Source organism: Capsella rubella, unplaced genomic scaffold (assembly GCF_000375325.1).
Source record: "Capsella rubella cultivar Monte Gargano unplaced genomic scaffold, Caprub1_0 scaffold_7, whole genome shotgun sequence".
In the NCBI taxonomy this organism is placed as follows: Eukaryota; Viridiplantae; Streptophyta; class Magnoliopsida; order Brassicales; family Brassicaceae; genus Capsella; species Capsella rubella.
In genome coordinates, this window is record NW_006238917.1 from 10,881,190 (window position 1) to 10,905,314 (window position 24,125).

At 33.7% G+C, this 24,125-nt stretch overlaps 7 protein-coding genes across 7 annotated transcripts; 4 read left to right on the forward strand and 3 right to left on the reverse strand.

Moving 5' to 3' along the window:
- Positions 1-1,910: 1,910 nt before the first annotated feature.
- On the forward strand, positions 1,911-3,807 carry LOC17880787 (FBD-associated F-box protein At4g13985). Its single transcript, XM_023777891.1, has 3 exons — positions 1,911-2,990; positions 3,080-3,220; positions 3,315-3,807. The coding sequence occupies exons 1-3, from the start codon at positions 2,010-2,012 to the stop codon at positions 3,594-3,596; spliced, it is 1,404 nt and encodes a 467-aa protein (XP_023633659.1). The 5' UTR covers positions 1,911-2,009; the 3' UTR covers positions 3,597-3,807.
- A 260-nt stretch (positions 3,808-4,067) lies between these two features.
- Positions 4,068-6,805, forward strand: LOC17879257 (heat stress transcription factor A-5). Its single transcript, XM_006283610.2, has 3 exons — positions 4,068-4,389; positions 4,992-6,176; positions 6,454-6,805. Exons 1-2 carry the CDS (start codon positions 4,141-4,143, stop codon positions 6,162-6,164), a joined length of 1,422 nt encoding a protein of 473 aa, XP_006283672.1. The 5' UTR covers positions 4,068-4,140; the 3' UTR covers positions 6,165-6,176; positions 6,454-6,805.
- Positions 6,806-7,043: 238 nt separating this feature from the next.
- On the forward strand, positions 7,044-11,365 carry LOC17879351. Its single transcript, XM_006283099.2, has 6 exons — positions 7,044-7,146; positions 7,706-7,977; positions 8,097-8,748; positions 8,833-9,032; positions 9,458-9,702; positions 9,919-11,365. Exons 2-6 carry the CDS (start codon positions 7,706-7,708, stop codon positions 10,881-10,883), a joined length of 2,334 nt encoding a protein of 777 aa, XP_006283161.1. The 5' UTR covers positions 7,044-7,146; the 3' UTR covers positions 10,884-11,365.
- Positions 11,366-14,513: 3,148 nt separating this feature from the next.
- LOC111829716 (putative defensin-like protein 89) lies at positions 14,514-15,354 on the reverse strand. Its single transcript, XM_023779664.1, has 3 exons — positions 15,299-15,354; positions 15,052-15,141; positions 14,514-14,782 (listed from the first exon to the last, which is right to left on the reverse strand). The coding sequence occupies exons 2-3, from the start codon at positions 15,128-15,130 to the stop codon at positions 14,595-14,597; spliced, it is 267 nt and encodes an 88-aa protein (XP_023635432.1). The 5' UTR covers positions 15,131-15,141; positions 15,299-15,354; the 3' UTR covers positions 14,514-14,594.
- Positions 15,355-17,053: 1,699 nt separating this feature from the next.
- On the reverse strand, positions 17,054-17,455 carry LOC17878009 (putative defensin-like protein 88). The gene is made up of 2 exons (XM_006285914.1): positions 17,377-17,455; positions 17,054-17,202 (listed from the first exon to the last, which is right to left on the reverse strand). Exons 1-2 carry the CDS (start codon positions 17,453-17,455, stop codon positions 17,054-17,056), a joined length of 228 nt encoding a protein of 75 aa, XP_006285976.1.
- Positions 17,456-19,319: 1,864 nt separating this feature from the next.
- On the reverse strand, positions 19,320-19,815 carry LOC17880480 (putative defensin-like protein 88). Its single transcript, XM_006282813.2, has 2 exons — positions 19,730-19,815; positions 19,320-19,526 (listed from the first exon to the last, which is right to left on the reverse strand). Exons 1-2 carry the CDS (start codon positions 19,806-19,808, stop codon positions 19,321-19,323), a joined length of 285 nt encoding a protein of 94 aa, XP_006282875.1. The 5' UTR covers positions 19,809-19,815; the 3' UTR covers position 19,320.
- A 1,778-nt stretch (positions 19,816-21,593) lies between these two features.
- Positions 21,594-22,086, forward strand: LOC17878154 (protein RALF-like 31). The gene has a single exon (XM_006284732.2). The coding sequence runs from the start codon at positions 21,691-21,693 to the stop codon at positions 22,027-22,029; it is 339 nt and encodes a 112-aa protein (XP_006284794.1). The 5' UTR covers positions 21,594-21,690; the 3' UTR covers positions 22,030-22,086.
- The last annotated feature ends 2,039 nt before the right edge of the window (positions 22,087-24,125 follow it).

Here is a 24,125-nt window from a genome sequence, read left to right on the forward strand (position 1 = left end):
TTAACTTAGGGCAGAAAGATTAACTAATTGTCATGGCATGAAACAACAATTCAGACGCACCAAACACATATTCACAGATTGGAATGAATATTATAAAAGTCAACAAGATTGACATTATAATTGAACAACAAGTTCAAGACCAATAGAACAAATCAGTCAACAACAACTCACATTTTAAAGGCATCTTTAATCAGATAAAATAAATCAATACACTACCAATCTACAGGTTCAAGACAGACACACTATTACATTATCATAAACAATCTGAACAGAGAATTCATTACACTTATCAATTCATTACAGTAATAACAAATCAATTCCTAACACTACCAAAATGAATGTTCAAGAATATATGTTGCATAGACTAGAAAAACAAAATGGATTCTGACAAAATACCTGAAAGATATGTTTACAAAAGCGGCCAAGTGCTTATCCGCTCCACTTTTCCAACCTCACCACAACCTTCAAACCTCAGAATCAAAGAAAAAAACTAGTGTTAAAGACATGTAAACGCTTTGATCATATCTAGATTAAACCATACAACTATAGATCAGAACAATATCGAACCAAAACACATCCAAATCCTGATTCAAAGCATGCAAATCAAACATCAGAAGAACACACAAGGGATTTTGAATCCTATTTTAACTAAAAACTAAGGATCCAAAACAATATCAAACCAAAACACATCCAAATCCTTATCCTAAAGACTGTTAATCAACATATCTATACCCTACAACTCTTAACAACTTCATTCACAATTAATTTCCTCATTCAAACCGTGCAAATCAAACATCAGAAGAACACACAAGGGATTTTGAATCCAATTTTATTTAAAATACAAACGACCCTAAACAATATCAAACCAAAACACATCCAAAATCATGTTAACCTACATAACTAAACCCTAGAACTCTTAACATGTACAACTCACTAAATTTCCTGAATCAATACCTACAAATCAAACATCCCAACAACACAGGACCGTATTTAACAAATATTTCATTTTCGAAACTAAAGATCCAACCAAATAACCAACCCGCAGATCTTTAATCCGTGGCCAAACTATTGAGAATGAAGACGGAGGTAACTTTACACTCAACGAAATATTCATCCAACGAACGAACTTCATAAAAGAAGAAGAAGGAAAAGACGATTGTTGCATGTACCTGAACTTGGACGAATTCAGGTTTGAGAGACGGAACGGATGAGGAGGAGACGCAACAGATCCAGAAGACGAATGGGACTGGAAGGTGACGGAATACACGGTGGATGAGCCGGAGAAGACGGCTAGACCTTGTCGGATCAGACGAAACGGTGGTTCTCTCGTCGCATCGCGCAGCTAGGGTTCGAGAGAAAGAAGAAACAATTTGGGGATTTCTCGATTTGCTTCACTGGCCAAAAAACAAATAATTGTATGAAAAAAATAAAAAATCGACCTATCACAACTCGCCACGTCGCCTAAGACTCGCCCACCAAAACATATTCGTTTCGAACCGAATGGACTTTGATTTTAGACTATTCCTATTATTTGGGCTTTTTATAATAGCATAACATCCGAACGGATAGCCCGTTAAAGATGCCCTAAGCTCTTCATCTTCATATAATAAAATGTAATAGATTTGAAGAATTTCAAAAGTAAGAGCTCTCTATAAGCTCTCGGAGTATTTGGTGTTAACCTGCTCGGTTATTTCGATTTTTTTTTCCTTCGGTTCAGCTCAATGTAGTCAAATTGATTGGTTCGGTGATCAATGTTTTTGGTTCAGGATTTGAAAATTCACCGGTTTGAACCGAAACTTTTTAAAATCGATTTGGTTTGATTTTTATCCTTAATGGGCTAAGTTTATAAAAGCCCATTTGAAATACTCGAAACAAATAAACTTGAGACTTTTCACCTTTCCATTGACAGAGAGAACCCTAACTGGAGTGGAGACGGTGTTGATACGATCGATCGCATTTGATTGGAAAATTTCGATTTCGCTCCATTTCGATCTAATTAAGCAGATACCATGGATGAAGAAGACGGAGAGAGACGTGTTCGTGCGAAGCCCTCAGGTGACGGAGCAGTAGTTGAAGTAGATAAGCTGAGAAACTTGCCAGATTCTTTGCTTCATCAGATTCTCTTGAAACTTCCCACCAAGGATGTGGTGAAGTGCAGTGTGTTATCCCACCGATGGAGAAATCTATGGAGATACGTACCTGGGCTGGACTTGCAATGTGGTGATTTCATGGTGAGTGACTGTGATGACTTCTCGGATTTCATGACTTTGTTGGGGTTCGTTTATAGGTTTCTGGGTTTCAACAGTGAGTCGTGTTTACGAGAGTTTAAGTTAACGGTTGATTCTTATAAGGCTGTCGAGCTTGGCACTGATCATTTCACCCACTGGATCAACACTGTTGTTAAGAGGAAAGTTCAACATCTCAATATCTTGGACAAAAATTGGGAGATGAATAGAGTAGTGATACGGATACCCGGAACAGTTTACTCGTGTGAGAGCTTGGTATCTTTAACTCTCCGGTACATATGCTTGCCTAATCCCCCCGAGCTTGTGTCTTTACCTTCTCTTAAAGTTATTGTTCTAGATGGAGTTGAGTTTGACAACGATTTGGCTTTGGAGATGCTGATCTTAGGCTGCCCTGTTCTTGAAAGCTTAAGTTTAAACACTATTAACATGAACGGCAATTTAGAATATCTTCAAGTGTGTTCTCAGTCTCTATTGAGTTTCACTTATGTTGAGATGATGGGTTATATGAATATCATAATTGATGCTCCTAGGCTTGAGTATCTGAGGCTTAGTGATAAGGGAATGGAAAGTTTCATTATAGAAAATCATGGTTCACTTGTTAAGGCCGATATCGATACTGAGTTTGACTTAAGTTTCGATAATGAGTCTGATCCATATAATCTACCAAAGAGACATATGATTCGTAATTTTCTTGTTGGGATATCTTGTGTTAAAGATATGAGCATCTCTTCGAGTACTCTTGAGGTAATCTATGTTGATTTCACTATTTGGATGCTTGACTTTATCTTATAGGTTCTTACTGATCTCTTTTTCTTTTTCGTTCTTTGTAATAGGTCATATATAATTACTCAAGATGTGAAAAACTACCCTTATTCCATAATATAGCTTACTTGCAAGTCAAATTCACCGACTACAGGTGGGGAATGTTGCCAATCTTTCTTGAGAGCTGCCCGAATCTAAGATCTCTTGTCTTGGTTAGGATTTCTACTGAATCATAAACTCCTTTCCTTACTATGTATGCAAATGGTAAAAGTAAGACATACTCAACTTGTTTCGTCTTACTTGCAGGAAATTAGTAGCCGTCCTCCGAGGAAGAAGGGAGTTAGTATCTTACGTGGACCTCGTCAGTTTCTAACATCTCTTGAGTATGTTAAGATTGTGAAGCCGATGGCAGAGAAGGCAACAGAGACAAACCCGAAACTAGTGAGTTACTTTCTAGAGAACTCAACAATCCTCAAGAAACTCACACTATGCTTAGGCAATTTGAGACAAAAGGAAGAAGCTGTCATCCTCAGGAAACTTCTTACTATTCCAAGACTCTCTGCCTCGTGCCAAGTTTTTGTGCTCTGATCCTCACAAGTATTTATTCCGGTGATGAACATACAAGCCAATATTGTCTTTTGAGTACTAAGTTATCATGAACTCTATGTTTTTTCGTCGTTTGACGCAAGTTTGATCTATTGTCTAAGCTAGTAAGAGAAATCGTATGTTAGGTGTTTTGTTAAATATGAATATTTAAGTTTTCTCGTCAACTAATTCAATTCTAAGACTCTTTTTTGTATATTCCTTTTGAACAAACATTTCTAAGACTTTATGTTTAGTATGTTTGGCTTAAAAACATATTTTTTCATCTTCCAAAGATCTCACAGTATTCAATAATTTATCATTTTACTTGGGGCATTTGTAGTTGTTTTAGGTATTTTTGGGTTTTTAATCGTAGTTTTAAAAACACTTTAAAAAGACATTTTAGTTTAATAATATTACTCATAAAAATGAAAAAGAATAAACAAAAATCATTTATTTACGGCTAAGGCTCTCTCTCTCTCTCGGGTCTTGTTGCCCACCATCACGAATTCACGATCTCTCGTTACTGTTTCTGATTAGAATCAAAACAATGAACGGCGCATTAGGTAACTCCTCCGTTTCCATGAGCGGCGGCGGAGAAGGAGCCGGAGGACCAGCTCCTTTCTTGGTTAAGACCTACGAGATGGTAGATGATTCCTCGACGGACCAGATCGTATCGTGGAGCTCCAACAACAACAGCTTCATCGTTTGGAATCATGCGGAGTTTTCAAGCCATCTTCTTCCAACTTACTTCAAGCACAATAACTTCTCTTCTTTCATCCGTCAGCTTAATACCTATGTGAGTCTTTTTCTCTCAATTTCGATTTCTCTACCCAACTCTTCTTCTCTCTTCTCCATGTTTTTGAAATTGACCTAATTTTGATCGCGTATCGTTTGATTCAAGTTCTTAGACGAAAAGGGTTTTGTTGTTTTCGTGATTTATAGATTGAATTGTGGAATTGAGTTTATGGGTTGTGGATTGATTTCAAGACGAAGATGAAATGTAGCTAAAGTTGATGTCTTTGTATGGATGTGTAAGAGCAGCGACGAAAGCGTTTAGGCCTGTATGATTATAGATTGGATTGTCGAACTGGGTGAATTTTTTTGGGATTTTATCTCATCCAATGTGAAATGTAGCTTAAAGGTGAAGGCTTTGTATGGAATTTAAGAGCAATTTCTCAGTGCTAGCAATAGGATTTTATCTCCTCCTGTGTCATCATTTGATTGGAGCTAGGGACTGTGTGTGGACTTTTAAGAGAAGTTACGGGTACTAGCATTCGGATTTTATCTCCTCCAGTTCAGTGTTATCACTTTATTGGAACTTAGGGATTTTGTTGGTATTCCTCGTTCTCTGCTTTAGATTTCTATAACCGGTGAATGTTCTTGTGATTTTGTTGATAGGGGTTCCGGAAGATTGATCCAGAGAGGTGGGAATTTTCGAACGATGATTTTATTAAGGATCAGAAGCATCTTCTCAAGAATATACATAGAAGGAAAGCTATACACAGCCACAGTCATCCACCTGCTTCGTCGGCAGATCAAGAAAGAGCAGTGTTGCAAGAGCAAATGGACAAGCTTTCACGTGAAAAATCTGCGATTGAAGCTAAGCTTTTGAAGTTCAAACAACAGAAGGCTGTAGCTAAGCATCAGTTTGAAGAAATGACTGAGCATGTTGATGATATGGAGAAGAGGCAAAAGAAGTTGCTGAATTTCTTGGAGACAGCAATTCGAAATCCTTCATTTATTAAGAATTTTGGCCGTAAAGTTGAGCAATTGGATATTTCAGCTTACAACAAAAAGCGAAGGCTCCCTCAAGTTGAGCAATCAAAGCCACCTTCAGAAGATTCTCATCTGGACAATAGCAGTGGTAGCTCAAGACCCGAATCGGGAAATATTTTTCATCAAAATTTCTCGAATAAATTGCGGCTAGAGCTTTCTCCAGCTGTTTCAGATATGAACATGATTTCACACAGTATACAAAGTTCCAATGAAGAAGGAGCGAGTCCCAAGGGAATACTGTCAGGATGTGATCCAAAAACTACACTAACCAGAAGAGAAGGCCTACCATTTGCACCTGAAGCACTAGAGCTTGCAGACACCGGGACATGCCCGAGGAGGTTACTGCTAAATGACAATACTAGAGTGGAGACCTTGCAGCAGAGGCTAACTTCTTCAGAGGAGACTGATGGCTTTTCATGTCATTTAAATCTAACACTGGCTTCTGCTCCATTACCAGACAAGACAGCTTCACAGATAGCTAAGACAAATCATAAAAATCAGGAGATTGGAAGATATACTGAGTTAAACTTTAACTCAATAGAAACAAGTGCAAGTGAGAAAAACCGGGGTCGACAACAAGAGGTTGCAGTTGGAGTTAACCAAGCAAATGCAGCTCCTCCAGCAAGAGTGAATGATGTATTCTGGGAACAGTTCCTAACAGAAAGGCCGGGGTCTTCAGATAATGAGGAGGCAAGTTCGACTTATAGAGGAAACCCATACGAAGAGCAAGAGGACAGAAGAAACGGGAATATAATCTCACGTAATACAAAGAATATCGAGCATCTGACCTTATAAAGTAATTAACTGGTAAATACATCCTCAAACCTACTCGTTATCTCTATATTCCTTGGTGATAGACATGTTAGCCTTCTCGATACTTTGCATGATGTTATTTTTTGGCAACATTTTGGTTGTTTAGCTTTTCATTGTCGACAGTGGTTAGGAAAATTTAGCGCATACTTATGTAACCTTTGTATTGTCAGTAAAAACTTAGCATGTTGTCATCTGACTCATGTAGAGAAATCATAATCGGTTTATGCCGATATACAATGCTGTAAATTTACCCATTTGCTTTTCTTTTCAGGTTACATGAACGAGTATGGTCTGTGGTTATGCCACATGTATGTCTGAGTAAGTAATGAAACAATGGACTCCTGCTAATAGCGTCCAAAGCGTAAGTAGTCTTCCTTGGTGTGTAAACACTAGTGTCTCTCACTTGTATCTCTTTTCTACACATGTAATTTGAGTGTAAATTTAAGTGCATAGACCATACGTAGCCTTCCCCCAAACCTTAGAACCGACGATGTTAACATCCATACTCTAAAATGTGTTTCTAATTCTTTTTTGGTTTGGTTTGGTGTATGTGTAACTTGTATAATGTATCAGCAAGTTTGATACACAATTATATATCTTTTCCCCATCTTTAAAACATGAAAGCTTTTGAAGTGACATGATAATCGAGATTTCCCGAGTTATTACCCGGTTCACGCATCTTCAATCAAATCCCACGAGTTGGAACCAACGACAAACCAACTAACTGTACCAAGTAAAAAGCTTAAGTAATTTAAACCACATGACTAAACCGGTTGGTTTAGATTTGAATATAACGATGTCGTTTGATATTTCTACCATAAACGTCGTCGTATCAGCTTCTTCTCCCTCTCTCCAAGTTCGATTCTCAGACACTGAAGAAGAAGAACCCTAAAGCGTTTTCTTCAATCGTCTGTCTCTGGGGTTTATCGAAGTCGACGTCTATTTCTGACTCCGCCGTTTCAGAGTTAGTGCTTCTTTCTCTCTGTTGATTTTGATATACTCCGTTGTTTTACTTTCATTTTTTTGACGATTTTTTCAATAAAGTTCTAACCTTTCAAATACATAATCAAATTTGTGTATTTGGGGAAGTTTGATATCATTGTAAGTTTGAATTTAGGTGTTGTTATATTCCTCCTTGGTCTGATTTCATTGCTGATAAAATGCTTAATCATTTGTTTTGCCTTAATCTGTTTATGTTTGCCCTGTTGTGGTTTGAATAGCTGTGTTCTTGTTTGTTTTTTTTCCCAATTTAGTCCTTTTTACTAATAACATACATGTTTCATTTAAATGAGTTAATTTTCATGAAGACATAATGGGAGTTTATTTTTCCTATAACCAGAGACGTCTCAAGTGTTAGTGTCAAGAGTGAACAAATGTATCGTTTCAATAAATAAAAAATCTGTTTGAGAATGTCTTGTTTCAATATAGAGTTGCCAGGATTCTGTCGTGATGTTTTCAACTCTTGAAAATTTCTTAATTCTGTGTCATTTTGTTCATGATTTTGTCTACATAATGAAATGCAGATGGCTAGATGGGATCAGATTTTCTCCTTACCTGTGCAAAATCCTACTTTGCCAGAATTTTCTTCTGCTGATCTTGTTTGGTCAAAGGTTGAAGGTTACCGGGACAATATAGATAGGTTAGCCCTCATCCCGTATACTAGGGTGGATGATTTTGTAAGAGGCGAATCCTCGAATAAAGATTGTCCCACGAGTTTCCATGTCGAAGCTAGAAGAAGGAAAGCCAAAGGGAAAAAATATAAGCCAAAGGTTGATGGCATCCTGGAGTATATTCTGTAAGTTACACAACAAGTTAGATCATTTATCTGTTTGCTTGTCCTCCGCATGCATCTCTTTTTGTTAGTAAGTGTGGAACAAAATCGTTGGTTATAGTTTAGTGTTTTTGATTGAGTAGGTATTGGTGTTCCTTTGGACCAGATGACAATAGAAAAGGCGGAGCTGTTCGGCCAAGTAGGAGCACATATGTTCCAAAAAAGAACAATGCAGGCCGACCCAATTCCAAGAGAGGTTGCAGGTGTCACTTCATTGTGAAACGCTTAATTGCAGAGCCAACAGTGGCTTTAGTAATTTATAATAATGACAAGCATGTAGATGAAAAAGGGTTGCCCTGCCACGGTCCACAAGACAAAAAAGCGGCTGGAACAAGAGCTATGTTTGCTCCATATATATCAGAAGACCTTAGGCTACGTGTATTATCTTTGCTCTATGTGGGTGTCTCTGTGGAGACCATAATGCAAAGGCATAATGAATCAGTCGAAAAACAAGGGGGTCCAACTAACCGAGATGATTTGTTAACTCATAGATATGTTCGAAGACTTGAGAGGAGTATTCGACGTTCAACATATGAGCTCAATGAGGATGATGATGTCAGCACCAGCATGTGGGTTGAAAATCATCAGAGTCAGGTGTTTTTCTTTGAGGGGTTTTCTGACACCGACCCTTTTTCCTTGGGTATCCAAACTGAGTGGCAGTTGCAACAAATGATTCGATTTGGAAACTGTAGACTTTTGGCTTCAGACTCGAGGTTTGGAACAAATAAACTAAAGGTCAGTTTCTTACAGTTTGCTCAGTAGCTAAATTTGGTATATATATATTTATGATTTTCAGGTCTGTCTTGTGTTTATTTCCAGTATCCCATTCATAGTCTTGTTGTATTCGACTCTGAGAATAAGGCTATTCCAGTTGCTTGGATAATTGCACCACGGTTTTCCAGTGGAGATGCATATAGATGGATGAGAGCTCTTTGTAACCGAGTCCATGCCAAGGATCCCTCCTGGAAGGTGGCTGGGTTCATAGTTGATGATCCTTTTGCTGACGTAACAACGATCAGGTTGGTTGCTTCAACGACCACTTTTTTATTTAAAACCATATTTTGCATGTCCCTTCTTTCCGTAAATTGGCAGAGTTTACCACAGCAAAGCATTTAGCTTTGAATGCAGTTAACTTAGTTATATAACCAATTGATATATTGATTGAAGTTGACTTTGGTCACTTATATAGTGGAGCTCTGTGTAGTACTATTTGGACAAATTGACTTAGATGTTACAACCATAGGGCTTGAACCCTTGGTTGGACTGGCTAGGTGCAGTTTGACCTAGTTAGATTATAAGATTCATCACTTCATCAACAGATACTGAATCATATTGCTCTCGTTTGTTGATAAGAACTTTGGTGTAAGCATATGTTTCAGACAAGGAACCAAATTCAACCCTCAATATTATAGTTATTGAATGCTATTGCTTGCGATGTTCTCAGGGATGTATTTCAGTGTCCTGTCTTGTTTTCCTTTTGGCGCGTTCGCCATGCATGGCAGAAGAACATATTCAAGAGATGTCCAGAAACAGAGACACGCGTTGAGATTTCAAGACATCTTGGGCAGGCTGTAGATAAAATCTGTAGAAGACAAGGAACAGCCACATTGTTTGACAGTTTTGTGGGGGATTTTGTTGGTAGTCCAGAATTTGTAGAGTACTTCAGAGCTGTTTGGTCTCCCAGAATAGGTTATTTTCCGATTCTCTCTTTTCATTTCTTACACTCTACCTGCATGAGTGCATGGTCATCAAAAATTCATTGGTAGGTCTAAAGGTTCATGGACCCTAAGTATCAAGTGTATACATGTAATTCTACATTGGTTCTCTGCCACTCTACCTGAAATTATTGCAGATATTTGACATTAGTTCTCTCGAGAATGACTTTTTCCCTCCAATTTATTGTAGGAGCTTGGACAAGTGCGTTACAATCTCTTCCCTTGGCAAGCCAAGAGACATGTGCAGCAATGGAGCTTTACCACTATCAGCTGAAGTGCAGGCTTTTGAATGAGAGGGACTCTGAAGCTTATCAACGTGCTGATTGGTTGGTCGATAAGTTAGGGACAAAAGTACATTCTTACTTCTGGCTTGATGAGTATTCTGGAAAAGATAATTTTGCCAGGTATTGGAAAGAGGAATGGGTGAGCGGGTTGACTTCCTTCCGCAAAGCAATGAGTATACCAGATTCTGATGTTGTTTTATCTGGTATGTCTGCAAAAATAACAGATGAGTGTGAAGGCAACAAAATTCATGTTGTGTGGAATCCAGGGTCACAGTTTGGGGTTTGCAGCTGCAGCTGGGCAGAAAAGGGATACATATGTAAGCACATGATCAAACTTACACAACAATGTCTTGGAAACAGAGCTTCTATGCAATCCGCGAGCCTTCTACAGTATTATCAGACCTTGATTGATCTGCTACGTTGCCCACCTCGCGATTCCTTGTTTCGTGATTATGCAATTTCATTAGCCGTCTCTGTGGAAAAGCAAATAAATGCACCCGTCAATCTGCAAAAGAGTGATGCTAATGAAGGTAACTTGCAGAAAGAAATTGCTTTCAGTGAACCATCTAATGGAAAATCTCTTGATGAATATGATTTGCTAGATAAACATGAGGGTCATGGCGGAGTTGCTACTGATTTAGATGGTGAGTTGAGTAAATTGCCAATGAGTTGTCTAAGGGCCTGCTCAGAAAATGCAGAAGAAGTTATTTTGGGTTCTGAAATGGAAATCGAACCTTCACTATGTTCATCCAAAGCTGCTGTAGAGAATGTTACCTCAACTACACCGAATGAGACAGACAGTGTGAACGAGAATTGTGAAAGAGGTGCCAAAAGGTTGAAAATTTGGGCACCCGAGCAAGGGAGTGTATGAATGATCGTAAATGAGCCGAGAACTTAGCGAGAATTTCAAGATTTGAATGAGCAACCTAATGTTGGGCAGACACAAACTGATGAGCAACATTTACCGGGTCTTAGGATACTTGATTCCAGTGACCACCCACTTATGATGAAGAGTCTGTTGTGTTGACGTTGTATCTTCCATACAACGTGAATGAGTGATCCAAGAACGCTTACATTCATCTGAAAGCAACAGCAGCTGAGTGTCTTGTACTCAAGTCAGCTCTGCTGAATAGGTTATGAAAGTGTATTATTCAAACCAATAGACTTGTTGAATAGATTATGAAAGCCACTAAATGAGTCTCTCTGTCAACTTTGATAATTATGATTTGTGTACAAAAGTGTGAAATCAATCACGTACTAAAAGCAGTGTAAAGCAAAATGTATTGCTTAACAAATCAAGTGATGTAGATCATTTATTTATAAGAGAATATGTGTATAAATTTATAGATGTAAGTATAGTTGTGTTTTTGATAATAGAGTATACATTGTATATAGTAATATATGATAATCAATTAGTAATGAATGAGTCCATTATTGGTATTCTTGGATTTGGAAGAGTCTTGATATAGCAGCAGCAACGGCTCACACGAAGAAAACAAGTTCCTCCCAATTCGTGGTTGTTAGCTTTGCAAAGATCGATGCATGTCGATGAGTCTTTACATTCTAGTCCTGAGTAGCATTGTGCGTTTTGCCCTGTTTTGTTCATAAAACAATAACACCATGAACAAATAATAATTTTAACAACCATTGTTTTAAATTGGAATTCGAACTTAGAAAATAGAAAAATATGAAACATGTTATTCAAAATATATAAAAAACAATTTCTTGAGTGTTATATATATATAAAACCTGAAATCTTGGGTAGAAGGATGAGAGTGCAGACCATCAACAATACAAGAAATGAAATCATCTTGGCACCCATTTTACTAGAGGATTTAACAATTATTTGTTACAAGTTTAAACAAGTAAGGTTCAGAATCAATTTCATTATGTGTTACGAATTTATACATATTAACTTATAACCTAATTTAGAAAAATCACATATTTGCTTTTCAATAATCAAACCATTTGATATCATTCTAATAAAACTTCCCAATTTGTTTCCCCCTAAACATATTTGATTTTTATATTAGTTATCAAATTCTAAGACATATTTATCTACAAATGTGAAAATTTCCAAAGCTAGTTAGATTTTAAGCTATTCTCTTAAACATGCATTTAAGAAAGAAATAAAAATGATTCTTACCACACTTTTTTACATTTTATATCCTCATTAAGATAATAGTAAATCTTTTTTTTTTTTGACAAAAGATAATAGTAAATAATCTTTTTTTTTTGTAGTAAATAGTAATAGTAAATCTATATAATTGTTATTATATATTCTGACTTTAGGTAAGAAATAAATAATTTACACCAAGCACACTCATTCAAACATCTCCTATGATGGATTTTTCTGATTCTTTTCTCTTTTCTGCTTTCTTTTTAGTTTGAATTGGTCTTTGAAATCAAACACTTGATTTGACCTACATTTCATTATTTCAAGATAAATATAGTAAATAAACTAACTCATATAATATTTTCAAAATTATTTTAATGGATCTCCCATAATTTATAATGGATTCTCTAAAATAGAATTTTCTTATAATTATTTAGAAAATCAATCTTGGTCAAATACTTGAGTTCTCTATTAACTTTTCTTTGCTGGAGATGGGAACTATATGGAAATGTAAATTGGATAATTATGATTTGTGTAAGAAGATGAAATAATCATATTCGTTGTCGTATTTGTCCCCAAGATGAATTAATCGTACTCTAGGAAAACAAAATAATCGTATTCGTTGTACTTTGATGACATTGATGGTCAAATCAATTTGTTTTTGAAAAACCGTGTTTTCTGAAACCGGAACGTCACAATAATATTAGTATTTTTTAATGTTTATAAGCTAGTTCAAAGCCTCTGCATAGAAAACGAATCAAAAGTGTGAAGTCATAATGTACTAAAGCAGGGTAAAACAAAATGTATTGCTTAACAAAACAAGTAAAGTATTGAGTCCATTATTGGTATTCTTGGATATGGAGATTCGATCATGAAACTAATATATAGCAGCAGCAACGGTTGACACTAAGAAAACAAGTTCCTCCTAATGTGTGGTTGTTAGCTTTGCAAAGGTCAATGCATGTAGATGTGTCTTTACATTCTAGTTCTGAGTAGCATTGCGTGTTTTGCCCTGTTTAGTACATAAACACATAACATATGAATAAGAACGAATATAATAACCATTGTTTTAAGTTGGATTAATCGAACTTAGAAAAAATGAAAAATATGAACAATTTCTTGAGTTATATATATATATATATATATATATATATATAACCTGAAATCATGGGTAGAAGGATGAGAGTAAAGACCATCAACAATACAAGAAATGAAATCATCTTGACACCAATTTTACTAGATGTTGGATATAGGCCATGGTCCTCATATATTAGAAGGCCACAAAACAAAGGTCCAACAAACTTAAAGAAGGATTTTCTCAAAATAAGCCCATTAAGCTCGGAGGGGCTAAATCGTAATTCGTAGAAAGTAGAGAAGAGATTTCTAGGATTTCTAGGATTTCTAGCCCCTATAAATACATTGTATCATTGTTGGGAACGAGGAGGGCCGGAGGATATTACCCAGAAAACAAGACAGTCGCTGCCTAGCCACGACTCTCTCGCGTTTTCTCCTTCTTTTTTTTAGAATTGTTGCCTAGCCGCGACTCTCTCGCGTTTTGTCCCTCTATTTCGTATAAGTTCTTGGCTCGGTAGATTGTAGCGAGACTTATTCTCGTTGTAACTTTGGATCTCACTTAAACGGTAATAAAGGAACTAGTTTCGTATCGTCCCTAAACTCTCTTATTATTGTTATCACCCCATGTACAAACACTAGAGGATTTCATTTGAAATTTAAAAGACAAAACCAATTAGCAAGATAACTTCTATGTCTAATACCAACACCAATACTAAGATTATATATATATAGAAAAACTTACATTTCTAAGTAATGTATTGTTACACTATAAATACAAATCGTTGCCTTTAAATTCCTGTATAAGATTTTCCATATGTCATACAAATTTATAATCTAATTTAGAAAATTCACAAATTTGCTTTTTCAATAATAACACCATCGATATCTTTCAAAATCTTCCGATTTTTTTCCCTAAATATATTTGATTTGTATATTAGTTACCAAATTAAAAGACATAATAATCGACATAAAATAAAATTATCAAAGCTATATAGTTAGATTTCAAGCTGTGTTTAAGGGAAAAGATATATTATTTTTACCACATTTTTTACATTTTATTTCCTCATTAAAAAAATTGTTAGTCGATATAAATAATTTTAGAGGCACCCATTCAAATATAGAGTACAATTATTTTAGATATATGGATACATGTTCTAGAAAAAAATTAGGTTACTATGATCAAACACATGTTCAGCTGTTCGGGTATCAGCTAATACCCAGAGCCAAACCATTATTTGTCGATTCCAGTTCCGGTTTCTGGGTTTGTTTTTGTTTTGCTTAGACCTTACAAGAAATTATATAATCTATATATAAACATATAGCTAAAATTATTATAATTATTCTGATATAGATAGTACAGATAAAATGATGGATTACTTAATAATGAATACATTAGAAATTAGTATCATGTGATTTAGAAGACTTCTGAGATTCAAAGCTATAATAACAGCAACAGTGACCTTTCTTTGATCTACCATAGCGTTCACAAAACCCTCCTAATGGGTATCCTTTATATCTGCAAAACTCATTGCATGTACCTGAGTTTGAACACACCGGTTCTAAATAACATTGTCTAGCTCCTGTTTAGTTCAAAAACAAACATATTAACAAGACTATAAAAAAAACACACAATGATGATGAACTTATGCATTTGTATACTAGTGCAAATATTTAACATGTTATGAAATTACACAAAACATTAATTTCTTTAATCTATAACCCAAAAGAAGAGTCACATTTCTTCTTAAATAAAATCTCAATTTGATTATTTCACCATGATATTATTAGATTAATAAAGATAACTATTTACATTTATATCACTTAACCCAGAATAAAATATAGGTATTACCTGAAGCTGAAGTCATGGGTAGGAGGATAAAAGCACACACCATCAACAATATAAGACAAGACAAATTCTTGATTCCCATTAGTTGTTTTACTAAATGATGCAAAGAAAGTTGTTAGAACATATTCAATCTCATGAAAATCTTATTAATAAAATAAAAAGATCTTTTGAAAGTAAAGTTTAAAATCAATGTTTAGAGAAGTTCCATTTCGCGTAAAAACATTGATAATAGGAATATATAGATATATACCAATTAATATCTTACAAATACTAACGCGATAATAACAAGTCGTTTTTCTTCTTAATAGAAAATTTTCAGGATTTCGTACCAAGCCATATTTATAATCTAATTTACATTAATTTAAAAGTTTTATTTTTAAAAGTCAAAATATCAATAGCTAGCTATTATAGAATTTCCAGTTTTAGTTTTATTTTAATGGATTTTTTAGACCATAATCTGGTCAAACCTACATTTTAAGCCATAACAGATTTTCCATAATAACATATTTCGTTATTTCTATTTTGTTATTTAGACATTAAATATTGGTCAAATACTTGATCTTCATTTATTTTAATTTTCTTTTACTATATATAAATAAATAAAATCTAAATATATTAACTTTATGAGATCTTTTATTTATACAAAGTTGATTGTTCATATATAATAAGAGATTGACTCTTAGAGCATCTGCAAAGGTGAATTTTTCTAATTAGTTTTTTAAAAAGTTCTTTATAAATTTTGATTAATTGATTAAGTGAAAGAGAGAGAGAGAATCAAAGGAAAAAAAAGAAACATTGACCAACTCCGATCATTGTTCTCCACATGTCACTAATTAAGGACTCATCCTTAGCTAAATACACATTTATTTATTTATTTTTGAACATATTAAAGTTAAGAATCCATTTATGAACTCCCCTTTGGAAATGGTCTTACACTTTTAAAATAAGGATGAGAAATGTGAGATAATAACTAAACACTAAAAATATATACAATTTTAAAGTACATTTTGTACTAAAATTATTTTTTTATAATCGATTTCCCAAAAACTAATGTCTTAAACACTATTAATCTCAAATCAGTAAAGTTAATTTTGTAAATATATATATTTTGGATCGGTTCAGAATTAAAATTTACAACCCGAAATTACAAATCGGATGCTCATTTATTATCTTAATTGAAATTAAAAAAAATACTATATTTTGAAACTATGGTAATATTCTGGTTGTTATAGAAAATAAATATAAATCTTCTATATCATTATACTAAGTCATTTAAATTTAAATAATTTATAGAACACGGGGTCAATCCTAGTATATTAACATTTTGTAAATACATTTTTGACAAAAACTTCGGAGTTCTCACGAGGTACGTTTTCCAGGCTGCTCTCCACTCTCTATAGCGTGAACGGAACGGTCGACGACATAGTGAGGTTCCAAACACCCCATAACAGATTATCGGCTCACTCGCAACAGATTATGTTCACTAAATGAGTCAAGAGCTCCTCGACTGGAGGATGGGTTACGCACTTGGTTGGCAACTCGTCTCTACACCAACTCTACGTAAACCTTTATTTTATTTTTTCTCACATTAGTCTTAATTCTGAATCCTCTTTCAAACTAAGGTTGCATATATTGTAAACAAGGTTTTTTTGGATTGAATAAATTTTAAATTCATCCAAAAAAAAAAACTTTGGGGTTCTAAATTCCAAAAAGTTAAATTAACAATAAATGTTACATGGCCGGTAAAAATTTAGTGTATTATATAATAAATTATAGAATGTAAAATTGTCTAATATGAGCCCTTTCTTAACCAAAGGTGTATCTTAATCTGACATAAGAGAGTAGAATCCATATCAAAACATATTTGACAATACAATATATGAATTATTCTGATTTTTATATGTAATACATATGAAACTAGATATTAATTAGGAATTGATATCATTGGATATGGAAAAGTCTTGAAATGAATCAAACTTTTTGGAATTTTTGAGAATAATCAAAACTAATTAGGATGACAACAACAATAACCAGTCTTTTTGCCAACATATTTTTGACAGTAACCTCCAAATCTGAATCCTTTAGTTATGCAAACTTCGTTGCATGTCTTATCGTTTGAACATCTTATTTCTTCTATACATGGTATCACTTCAACTGCATGAACAAAACACATTAACAAAGATTATATTAACCATGGATTTAATCAATACTAATCGTATTATAAATTTTAATTTACTATAGTTACAAGTCTCTCATCGTGAAATCTTAAATATGAACACAAAAAATTGCTTATAAGAAAATTTAACATTGAATAAATATGTGTGTTACCTGAAATTATTGATGGAAGGATGAAAGCAAACACCATCAATAAAGGTAATAGAAAATATGAAAACTTCTTCGTGACCATTTTTAATGTTGCTAGAAAATACAAAACTATTTGTTAGAAGAACAAAAGAAAAAAAAACTTAAGAAAAATCAAGTTCAAATTCACAGTAATAGAGTAATATTAGATATTTTAGATAAACCATTCTAATGACATTCATGATATTTACCTCTCCTCTTTTTGATATTTAGATATTGGGAATTTGACTGTATAAGTTGTGTGACTTGTATATATGCTTTCTTTATTATATGGCTTATATATTTGTTTATTTGGTTATTTGAACAATGATAAGTTGGTCAAAGGGGTTATTAATTTAGGATCAGTTTATGATTGTGTTTAAATAAATTTTGCTAAACACAATTTTATCTAATAGTGTTATAGTATTTTTTCCTTTTCTTAAAAAATATTTTTGTTGACCACATATATATTAGACTTAATTAGTGTTAAATGTTGATAATATTTACATTAGTTGTTTGGATGTGACCAAAGCTCCAACTCGTGACCACTCTTTAGGAATAGAATGAAGAGAAACGTGGTGTTACTCTTTATTCCTCAATTTTTGTTACCATTTATAAAGAATTTTCCAATTTTTAGATATGTAAGACCTACATTATTCCTATTCATTCTTCAAATAAAAGGAACAACAGTTCAAAAATGTTCGTCCTAAAAATTATAGAGGAACAACGAGGAAAAAATCTTAATAATAGTTTTATATAATTAAATATTTTAAAATACTTTTAATGATAATATTGACATTTAATTTCTAAATATAAATAATTACATAATTTTATTATAACTTTTAAATAAAATATAATTCCATCATAATTTTTACTTTATACTAATGTTATGAATTTATATATTATATTATAAAATATTTAAAGAAATTTAAAATATTCTTTAACCTAAAATAAATATTAATGTTTTATAATAACATATTTAAATTTAATTTAATATTAAGTGCAAAAAATTAAAGAAAGTTGTTAACTAAATTTATTTTAAACTTAAATTTATTAAATAAAGTTTTTGTAAAAATTATTTATATTAATCAGTTTTACTTGTTCAGTTTTTGGTTACCATTTACTAGAACATTTTTAATATTTATAAATTAGTTTATTTATTTTAATTTGCTTTTACAATATATAAATAAGTAAAATCTAAATATATTAACTTTTCCAGATCTTTCTTTTTTTGTTTAACAAAATCTTTTATTTATACATAGTTGATGTCTATATTAAAAGATGTAACATCCCGACCGCCATCTCTCTATTGGGCTCCATGTTCACCACCAGTTTATAAGGCCCACCTCTCTTAATGGAAATCACGTTCTCTCCCTAGGTTCTTGAGCCCATCAACACCTGCATGTCAGTTTGCTACGTCTGAGATGCTTAATGACTTGTTTACCGATCCTATAAACCACCACATGATCTTTCATTATATTTTGACCTCATTCACACAGTTTAGACAACCACTTCCCGAAATGTCACCCATCTTTGAACTACTCTAGCATATGCATATTTAACTGTGTAGTTTTCTCGAGACCCTTTACCGAAAAGATAAGTGCACTTTAATGACATGGATAGCCAAATCAATTCATTTAAGTCTCTCTTTAAACTAAGGTCTCACAAGAGAGTTGACTCTTACACTTTTAAATAGGGAAATTTCAAAAATATCTTTTTACAAACATGAATGAGAAGTGTGAGATAATTACTAAACACTAAAAATATGTATTACATAATAAACTGTAAAACGTAAATTTTCTAATAAGAGCCGTGTCTTAACCAACTGTGTAGCTGACATAAGAGAGTATAATCCATATAAAACATATTTGAAACTAAAATATATTAATTATTCTGATCATAATGTATATGAAATACATATAAAACGAGAAATTAATTAGGAATTAATACATTGATATCATTAGATATGGAAGAGTGTTGAGATGAATCAAAATTAGGATGACAACAACAATGACCAGTCTTTTTGCCCACATATTTTTGACAGTAACCTCCTAATCTGTATCCTTTAGATATGCAAATTTCGTTGCATGTCGTATCATTTGAACATCTTACTCCTTGTAAACATGGTATTACTTCGACTGCATAAACAAAACACATTAACAAAAATTATTTCAACCATGGAACTGATCAGTTAATCATATTATAAATTTGTATTACACATTGTTTTTACTAATCAAATGTGAGAAAATGTTATAAGTCTCTCATTTTGATGTCGTAAATAAAAACACAAAAAAATTGCTTTTAAGAAAATTTAGCCTCGATGAATAAATATGTGTGTTACCTGAAATCATTGATGGAAGGATAAAAGCAAACACCATCAATAAAGGTAATAGAAAAGATGAAAACTTCTTCGTGGCCATTTTCAATGTTGCTAGAAAATACAACAACTATTTGTTAGAATATATTTGAGAAAGAAAAAAAAAACTAAAGAAAAATAAGGTTCAAATTGACACTAATTAATAGAAATAATAGAAATTTAGAGCAACAATTCTAATGAAATATAACATTTTTACAACCCAGTTTACCTCTCCTCTTTGTGACTTGTAAGCTATGGTTTCTCTATAATATGGCTTATATATAGTATTTTTTTTTTTGGTTATTCAAACAATGATTATTTGGTCAAAGGGGTTATTAATTTTGGCTTAGGTTATGATTGTGTTTAATTAATATTATACACAATTTTATTTTATCTAAAGGTGTTATACTTTTTCCTTTATCAGAAAATATTTTAATTGACCACAATTGGATTAGACTTAATTAGTGTTAAATGTTGATAATATCTAGTATCTACATTATTTGTTTGGATTAGAATAAGAAAGAAATAGCATCATATCCATTATTCAAATTTCTATAAAACTGAATTTAAAAAAAAAAACTTAGATTCTTTTCTTATAAAGTTTATTTGGTTATTTAAAAAATGATCTTGGTTATTTTCTTATAAGTGTTACTTACATTTTAAAATCGCATTAGGAATTTAAACAATTCATGTTACAATACAAAGAGTTGATGGTCAAAACAATTTTTTACACACTTTTGGAGAAAAAAAAACATGAGTATGTAGGAATTTAAAAAGGAACCAAATGCTAATAGCTCAATTGGTGAAAATATCTGGCAAATATCAAGAGGTCGCCGGTGCGAGTAGTGCTTGGGACGAGACCATATAACATGCTCTGGTTTCGGGTCTGAGGGATATATGTGATGCCTCTTAGTTATTAAAAAAAAAGGACATCAAAAAAGAATATTAACATAAATTTTGTTAGTTTTCATGGTGTACTATAAATGTATTTTAATTTTTTTTTGTCATCAAAAGAAGAGAATCAGCTCAAACGAGCCAATTTGGAAGACAGCTGTTTACAAACTTGACAAAGTGCGGTATGGTACGAACATGTCGCGCCAAAGAATCCGCCTTAACATTCAAGTTACAAGAAATAAGAGATAAGGAAAATGTCTAAAATTCTTCCCTATCAGCGATAATATCCTCCAGGTAGATAGCGAATGCCGACCATTCGATTAGAGAAAACACCATCTTCACCAGGTCGGAACCGTCAGTGACAAACAAAACAGCTCTATAGTTATGTCTAATCATGCAGCGCATCACCCACACAAAGGCTTCAACTTCACCATGAAAAAGGGAGAGATTGCGGCGGAGATTCGATTGCGGTGTACTATAAATATATGTATACACTAGTTTAGTGAACTTCTAATTTCTAATTAATTTTTATGCATTAATAACTAAATATAAATAAATAGTGGTAGTGTTAAAAAAAAAAGGTAAAATGTTAAAAAAAAAAATGGTAAAATTAGAATATATTTTTTTGTTACGAGATTCTAAATATAAAAATGAGATTATTTCATTTTTTTGGATATTAAATTACATGTTTTATCACTATAAGTATTATTCAAAAAAAAGTATTATTCAAAAAAAATAACAAGATATTAAACATGTAAATTAAAAAAAATAGATCAAATATTTTTAGCCTTGATTCATAACTTCACTAACCTGAGAAGAAACATTATCTTCGCAAACCGGCCGGTCTAAGTTGTCTAGCCAACCTAAATCCAAAATAATTGAAAATCAAAACCGGTTTATTTTTACTGTACATTTTTCAGCTACTCTTCTTCTTCTTCTTCTTCTTCACCAACTACCTCCATTTCTGCTTTTAACCTTAACCTTCACCTTCTCCCAAAACTACACGAAACATAGAGAGAGAGAGAGAGAGCTTTGGCACAATCTGCATAAAGATGTTAAACTATGTGGCGATGGTGTTGTTCGCCGTCATTTTCCTCTCACTCTCCGACGCGATCTCGATCCCGTCGCCGAACAGAGAGATCGAAACAATGCTAGTACGAAACAGCTTAATCGGAGAAGAAGAAGATCTGATGCCGTCGGAGATAAGCCGGAGAGTTCTCATGGCGCATAAAAGGTACATCGGATACGAAACCCTAAGGAGAGACATGGTTCCTTGTCAGAAACCAGGAGCTTCTTACTACGATTGCCGATCTGGACAAGCTAATTCTTACAGCAGAGGTTGCGAAACCATTACACGATGTGCTAGAGACACAAGCGACATCAACACCTGAGAAAACACTTGTTTGGTCCTTTTGTGTTCAAGAGGCAAGTAAATTAAAAGGCTTTTTGTTGTTATATAATGTCTCTGAGACTTTGACATAAGAATTGTTATATGTATGTAACTCTGCAACTATGTGGTTTATCAAATGTTTAATTATTAAGATCTTATATATTTACAATTTACAAGATTGATTTGAAAAACTTTGGGTGCTTTTGGACCAAATTAGAAGCTTTTCACTTAGGATATGTTTGATGGTTCTTGTATAGTAGATCATGTGAAATCTAGTGTGTGTCATGGAACACAATCATATACATGTCCTTGTACAACAATGGGATAGACCTTGGTAGAATCTAGAGAGTACTTTCCAATCCCCTGGCCTTGGCCATCAGATGGAGTTAGGCTTGAATCCACGGTACATCCTTGCTAAACATAGCAGATCTATATACTATGTGAGTTTGGTGATTTGAGGCTCTCCACGTACGTGTATGTATTCTCGTGTCGCCAGAAATCAACACCGCGGATGTTCATATCCCCTCTATGTTTTATGCTCAGAGTTGTATAAGACCAACTGTCCATCGAATCCTAGCAAAAGCTCCTTGTGAGTCTTGGTCGAACACAATGGTTTCATGAATTTGTAGGAAACGCTGATTCGAATCTCACGCCATGAACTCTCGACTCTGTACTCGCTCATTACCCATATAACATCATCATCCATCTTGTAGTAGCATTACCTGAGAGTAGTGACCGCATATGTCCCAAAGCTATGCTCACATTTAGGCAATGACATAACTCAGAATTTTTCTGTGTTAAGACCAAATGATATAACCGCTTTCTGATGTTTTTCTACATCATGAAGTAAGGAAATCCAATGGATCACTCCGTTGAGTTCCACAGAATAAGTGAAAGCTAATGCATTATAAGACATATTGCATATCCGCCTCCACGAATCTGTCTTCAGTGAGTATATATACATTATTGTAGTCGTTTGCATCATAAAACTTAACCACTTTATAATCATTGGTCAGAGAATCAAAACCAAAACCATGACTAAACCCACTCATACTTCTATAAGGCAGAGATTGATCATCAAGCAAGTTCCGTAGTCTCTTGGATTCTAAGGTGGTCGGGTTATACAAGAAGATATCGTTTGAACTCAAAGCGATACACACCAACCCGTTCGAAGATCCAATGATTTGAACCAACTTGTTTTAGATAAGCGATCTTTCTTTTTTAAAAGATTTTCTTTAAGGGGATAATCGAGTTCCACAGCAGTCAAATCCTTAAGTTCTCCACAACCATCAGGGATCGAATCCAAGTTCACCGCGTAAAGATTTTGCCAAAGACAGTATAAGTCTACGGTTGCCAAAACGTACTGCGTTATGATCGACATGCTTCTTCGCAAACTCGGGATCTATCAACAGAGAGCAAAAATGCTTTGACACGCATCTGAATCTTCTTAATGATCTAACATGTGATCCAAGTAGAATTTCTGTGATTATGTCTTGAGGAAGGTATGGAAATTTTGTCGGTAAAGTTTTGTGATAGCTCACTTCTTTGCCCTCGTTTTCCCACTTCGTCGCTTCTCATCGTTCTCTGACCCTTTAGGAACCTTTGCTTTCGAAAATATTACAAAGCAAGCTAACCCTAAACCTAGATTATACAACAAGCTAAATATAAGGCAATACATATCTTCTTTTATTTGACTGCCATGTGTGTTTTTTTAAATAAAAAGAATATAAATCATTTTAAATCAAAATTTTCACATCTTCATCATATTTTTTTTAGGGTTTCATCTAATATCCAAATTGTCATATTAACTATTCAGTGTTTCCCAGTCGTAAAAACTTTAGAAGTTTTGCCTATAATAATTATTACATTCAGTGTCCATATTTGTTTCGCTATCTACTATTTGGGCCAATCCGCGGGTTAAAAACCGGATTGGCATTTCTACTATAATCTCTCAATAATCTGAAGTTCGATTTTCGATATTCGAATTTTTTTTTTAAGAAACCTCCGGTGGATTGAACCCGGACACACAAAAAGAAAACCCAACTCTATTGTACTTGTACTACCTCTAGTACCACACTTCCAACCATACAATTTAGT

Excerpts from the sequence above, each read along its gene's own strand:
- LOC17880480 (XM_006282813.2), bottom strand. The coding sequence starts at position 19,808 with ATGGCCACGAAGAAGTTTTCATCTTTTCTATTACCTTTATTGATGGTG. Across the intron at positions 19,527-19,729 it reads CCTTCCATCAATGATTTCAG|TCGAAGTAATACCATGTTTA; the intron begins GTAACACACATA and ends TTGTTTATGCAG.
- LOC17880787 (XM_023777891.1), top strand. The coding sequence starts at position 2,010 with ATGGATGAAGAAGACGGAGAGAGACGTGTTCGTGCGAAGCCCTCAGGT. Across the intron at positions 2,991-3,079 it reads TCTCTTCGAGTACTCTTGAG|GTCATATATAATTACTCAAG; the intron begins GTAATCTATGTT and ends TCTTTGTAATAG. Across the intron at positions 3,221-3,314 it reads ATCTAAGATCTCTTGTCTTG|GAAATTAGTAGCCGTCCTCC; the intron begins GTTAGGATTTCT and ends TCTTACTTGCAG.
- LOC17878154 (XM_006284732.2), top strand. The coding sequence starts at position 21,691 with ATGTTAAACTATGTGGCGATGGTGTTGTTCGCCGTCATTTTCCTCTCA.
- LOC17879257 (XM_006283610.2), top strand. The coding sequence starts at position 4,141 with ATGAACGGCGCATTAGGTAACTCCTCCGTTTCCATGAGCGGCGGCGGA. Across the intron at positions 4,390-4,991 it reads TCCGTCAGCTTAATACCTAT|GGGTTCCGGAAGATTGATCC; the intron begins GTGAGTCTTTTT and ends TTTTGTTGATAG.
- LOC111829716 (XM_023779664.1), bottom strand. The coding sequence starts at position 15,130 with ATGGGAATCAAGAATTTGTCTTGTCTTATATTGTTGATGGTGTGTGCT. Across the intron at positions 14,783-15,051 it reads ACCCATGACTTCAGCTTCAG|GAGCTAGACAATGTTATTTA; the intron begins GTAATACCTATA and ends TGAACTAAACAG.
- LOC17879351 (XM_006283099.2), top strand. The coding sequence starts at position 7,706 with ATGGCTAGATGGGATCAGATTTTCTCCTTACCTGTGCAAAATCCTACT. Across the intron at positions 7,978-8,096 it reads GGCATCCTGGAGTATATTCT|GTATTGGTGTTCCTTTGGAC; the intron begins GTAAGTTACACA and ends TTGATTGAGTAG. Across the intron at positions 8,749-8,832 it reads TTGGAACAAATAAACTAAAG|TATCCCATTCATAGTCTTGT; the intron begins GTCAGTTTCTTA and ends GTTTATTTCCAG.
- LOC17878009 (XM_006285914.1), bottom strand. The coding sequence starts at position 17,455 with ATGGTCACGAAGAAGTTTTCATATTTTCTATTACCTTTATTGATGGTG. Across the intron at positions 17,203-17,376 it reads CCTTCCATCAATAATTTCAG|TTGAAGTGATACCATGTATA; the intron begins GTAACACACATA and ends TTGTTCATGCAG.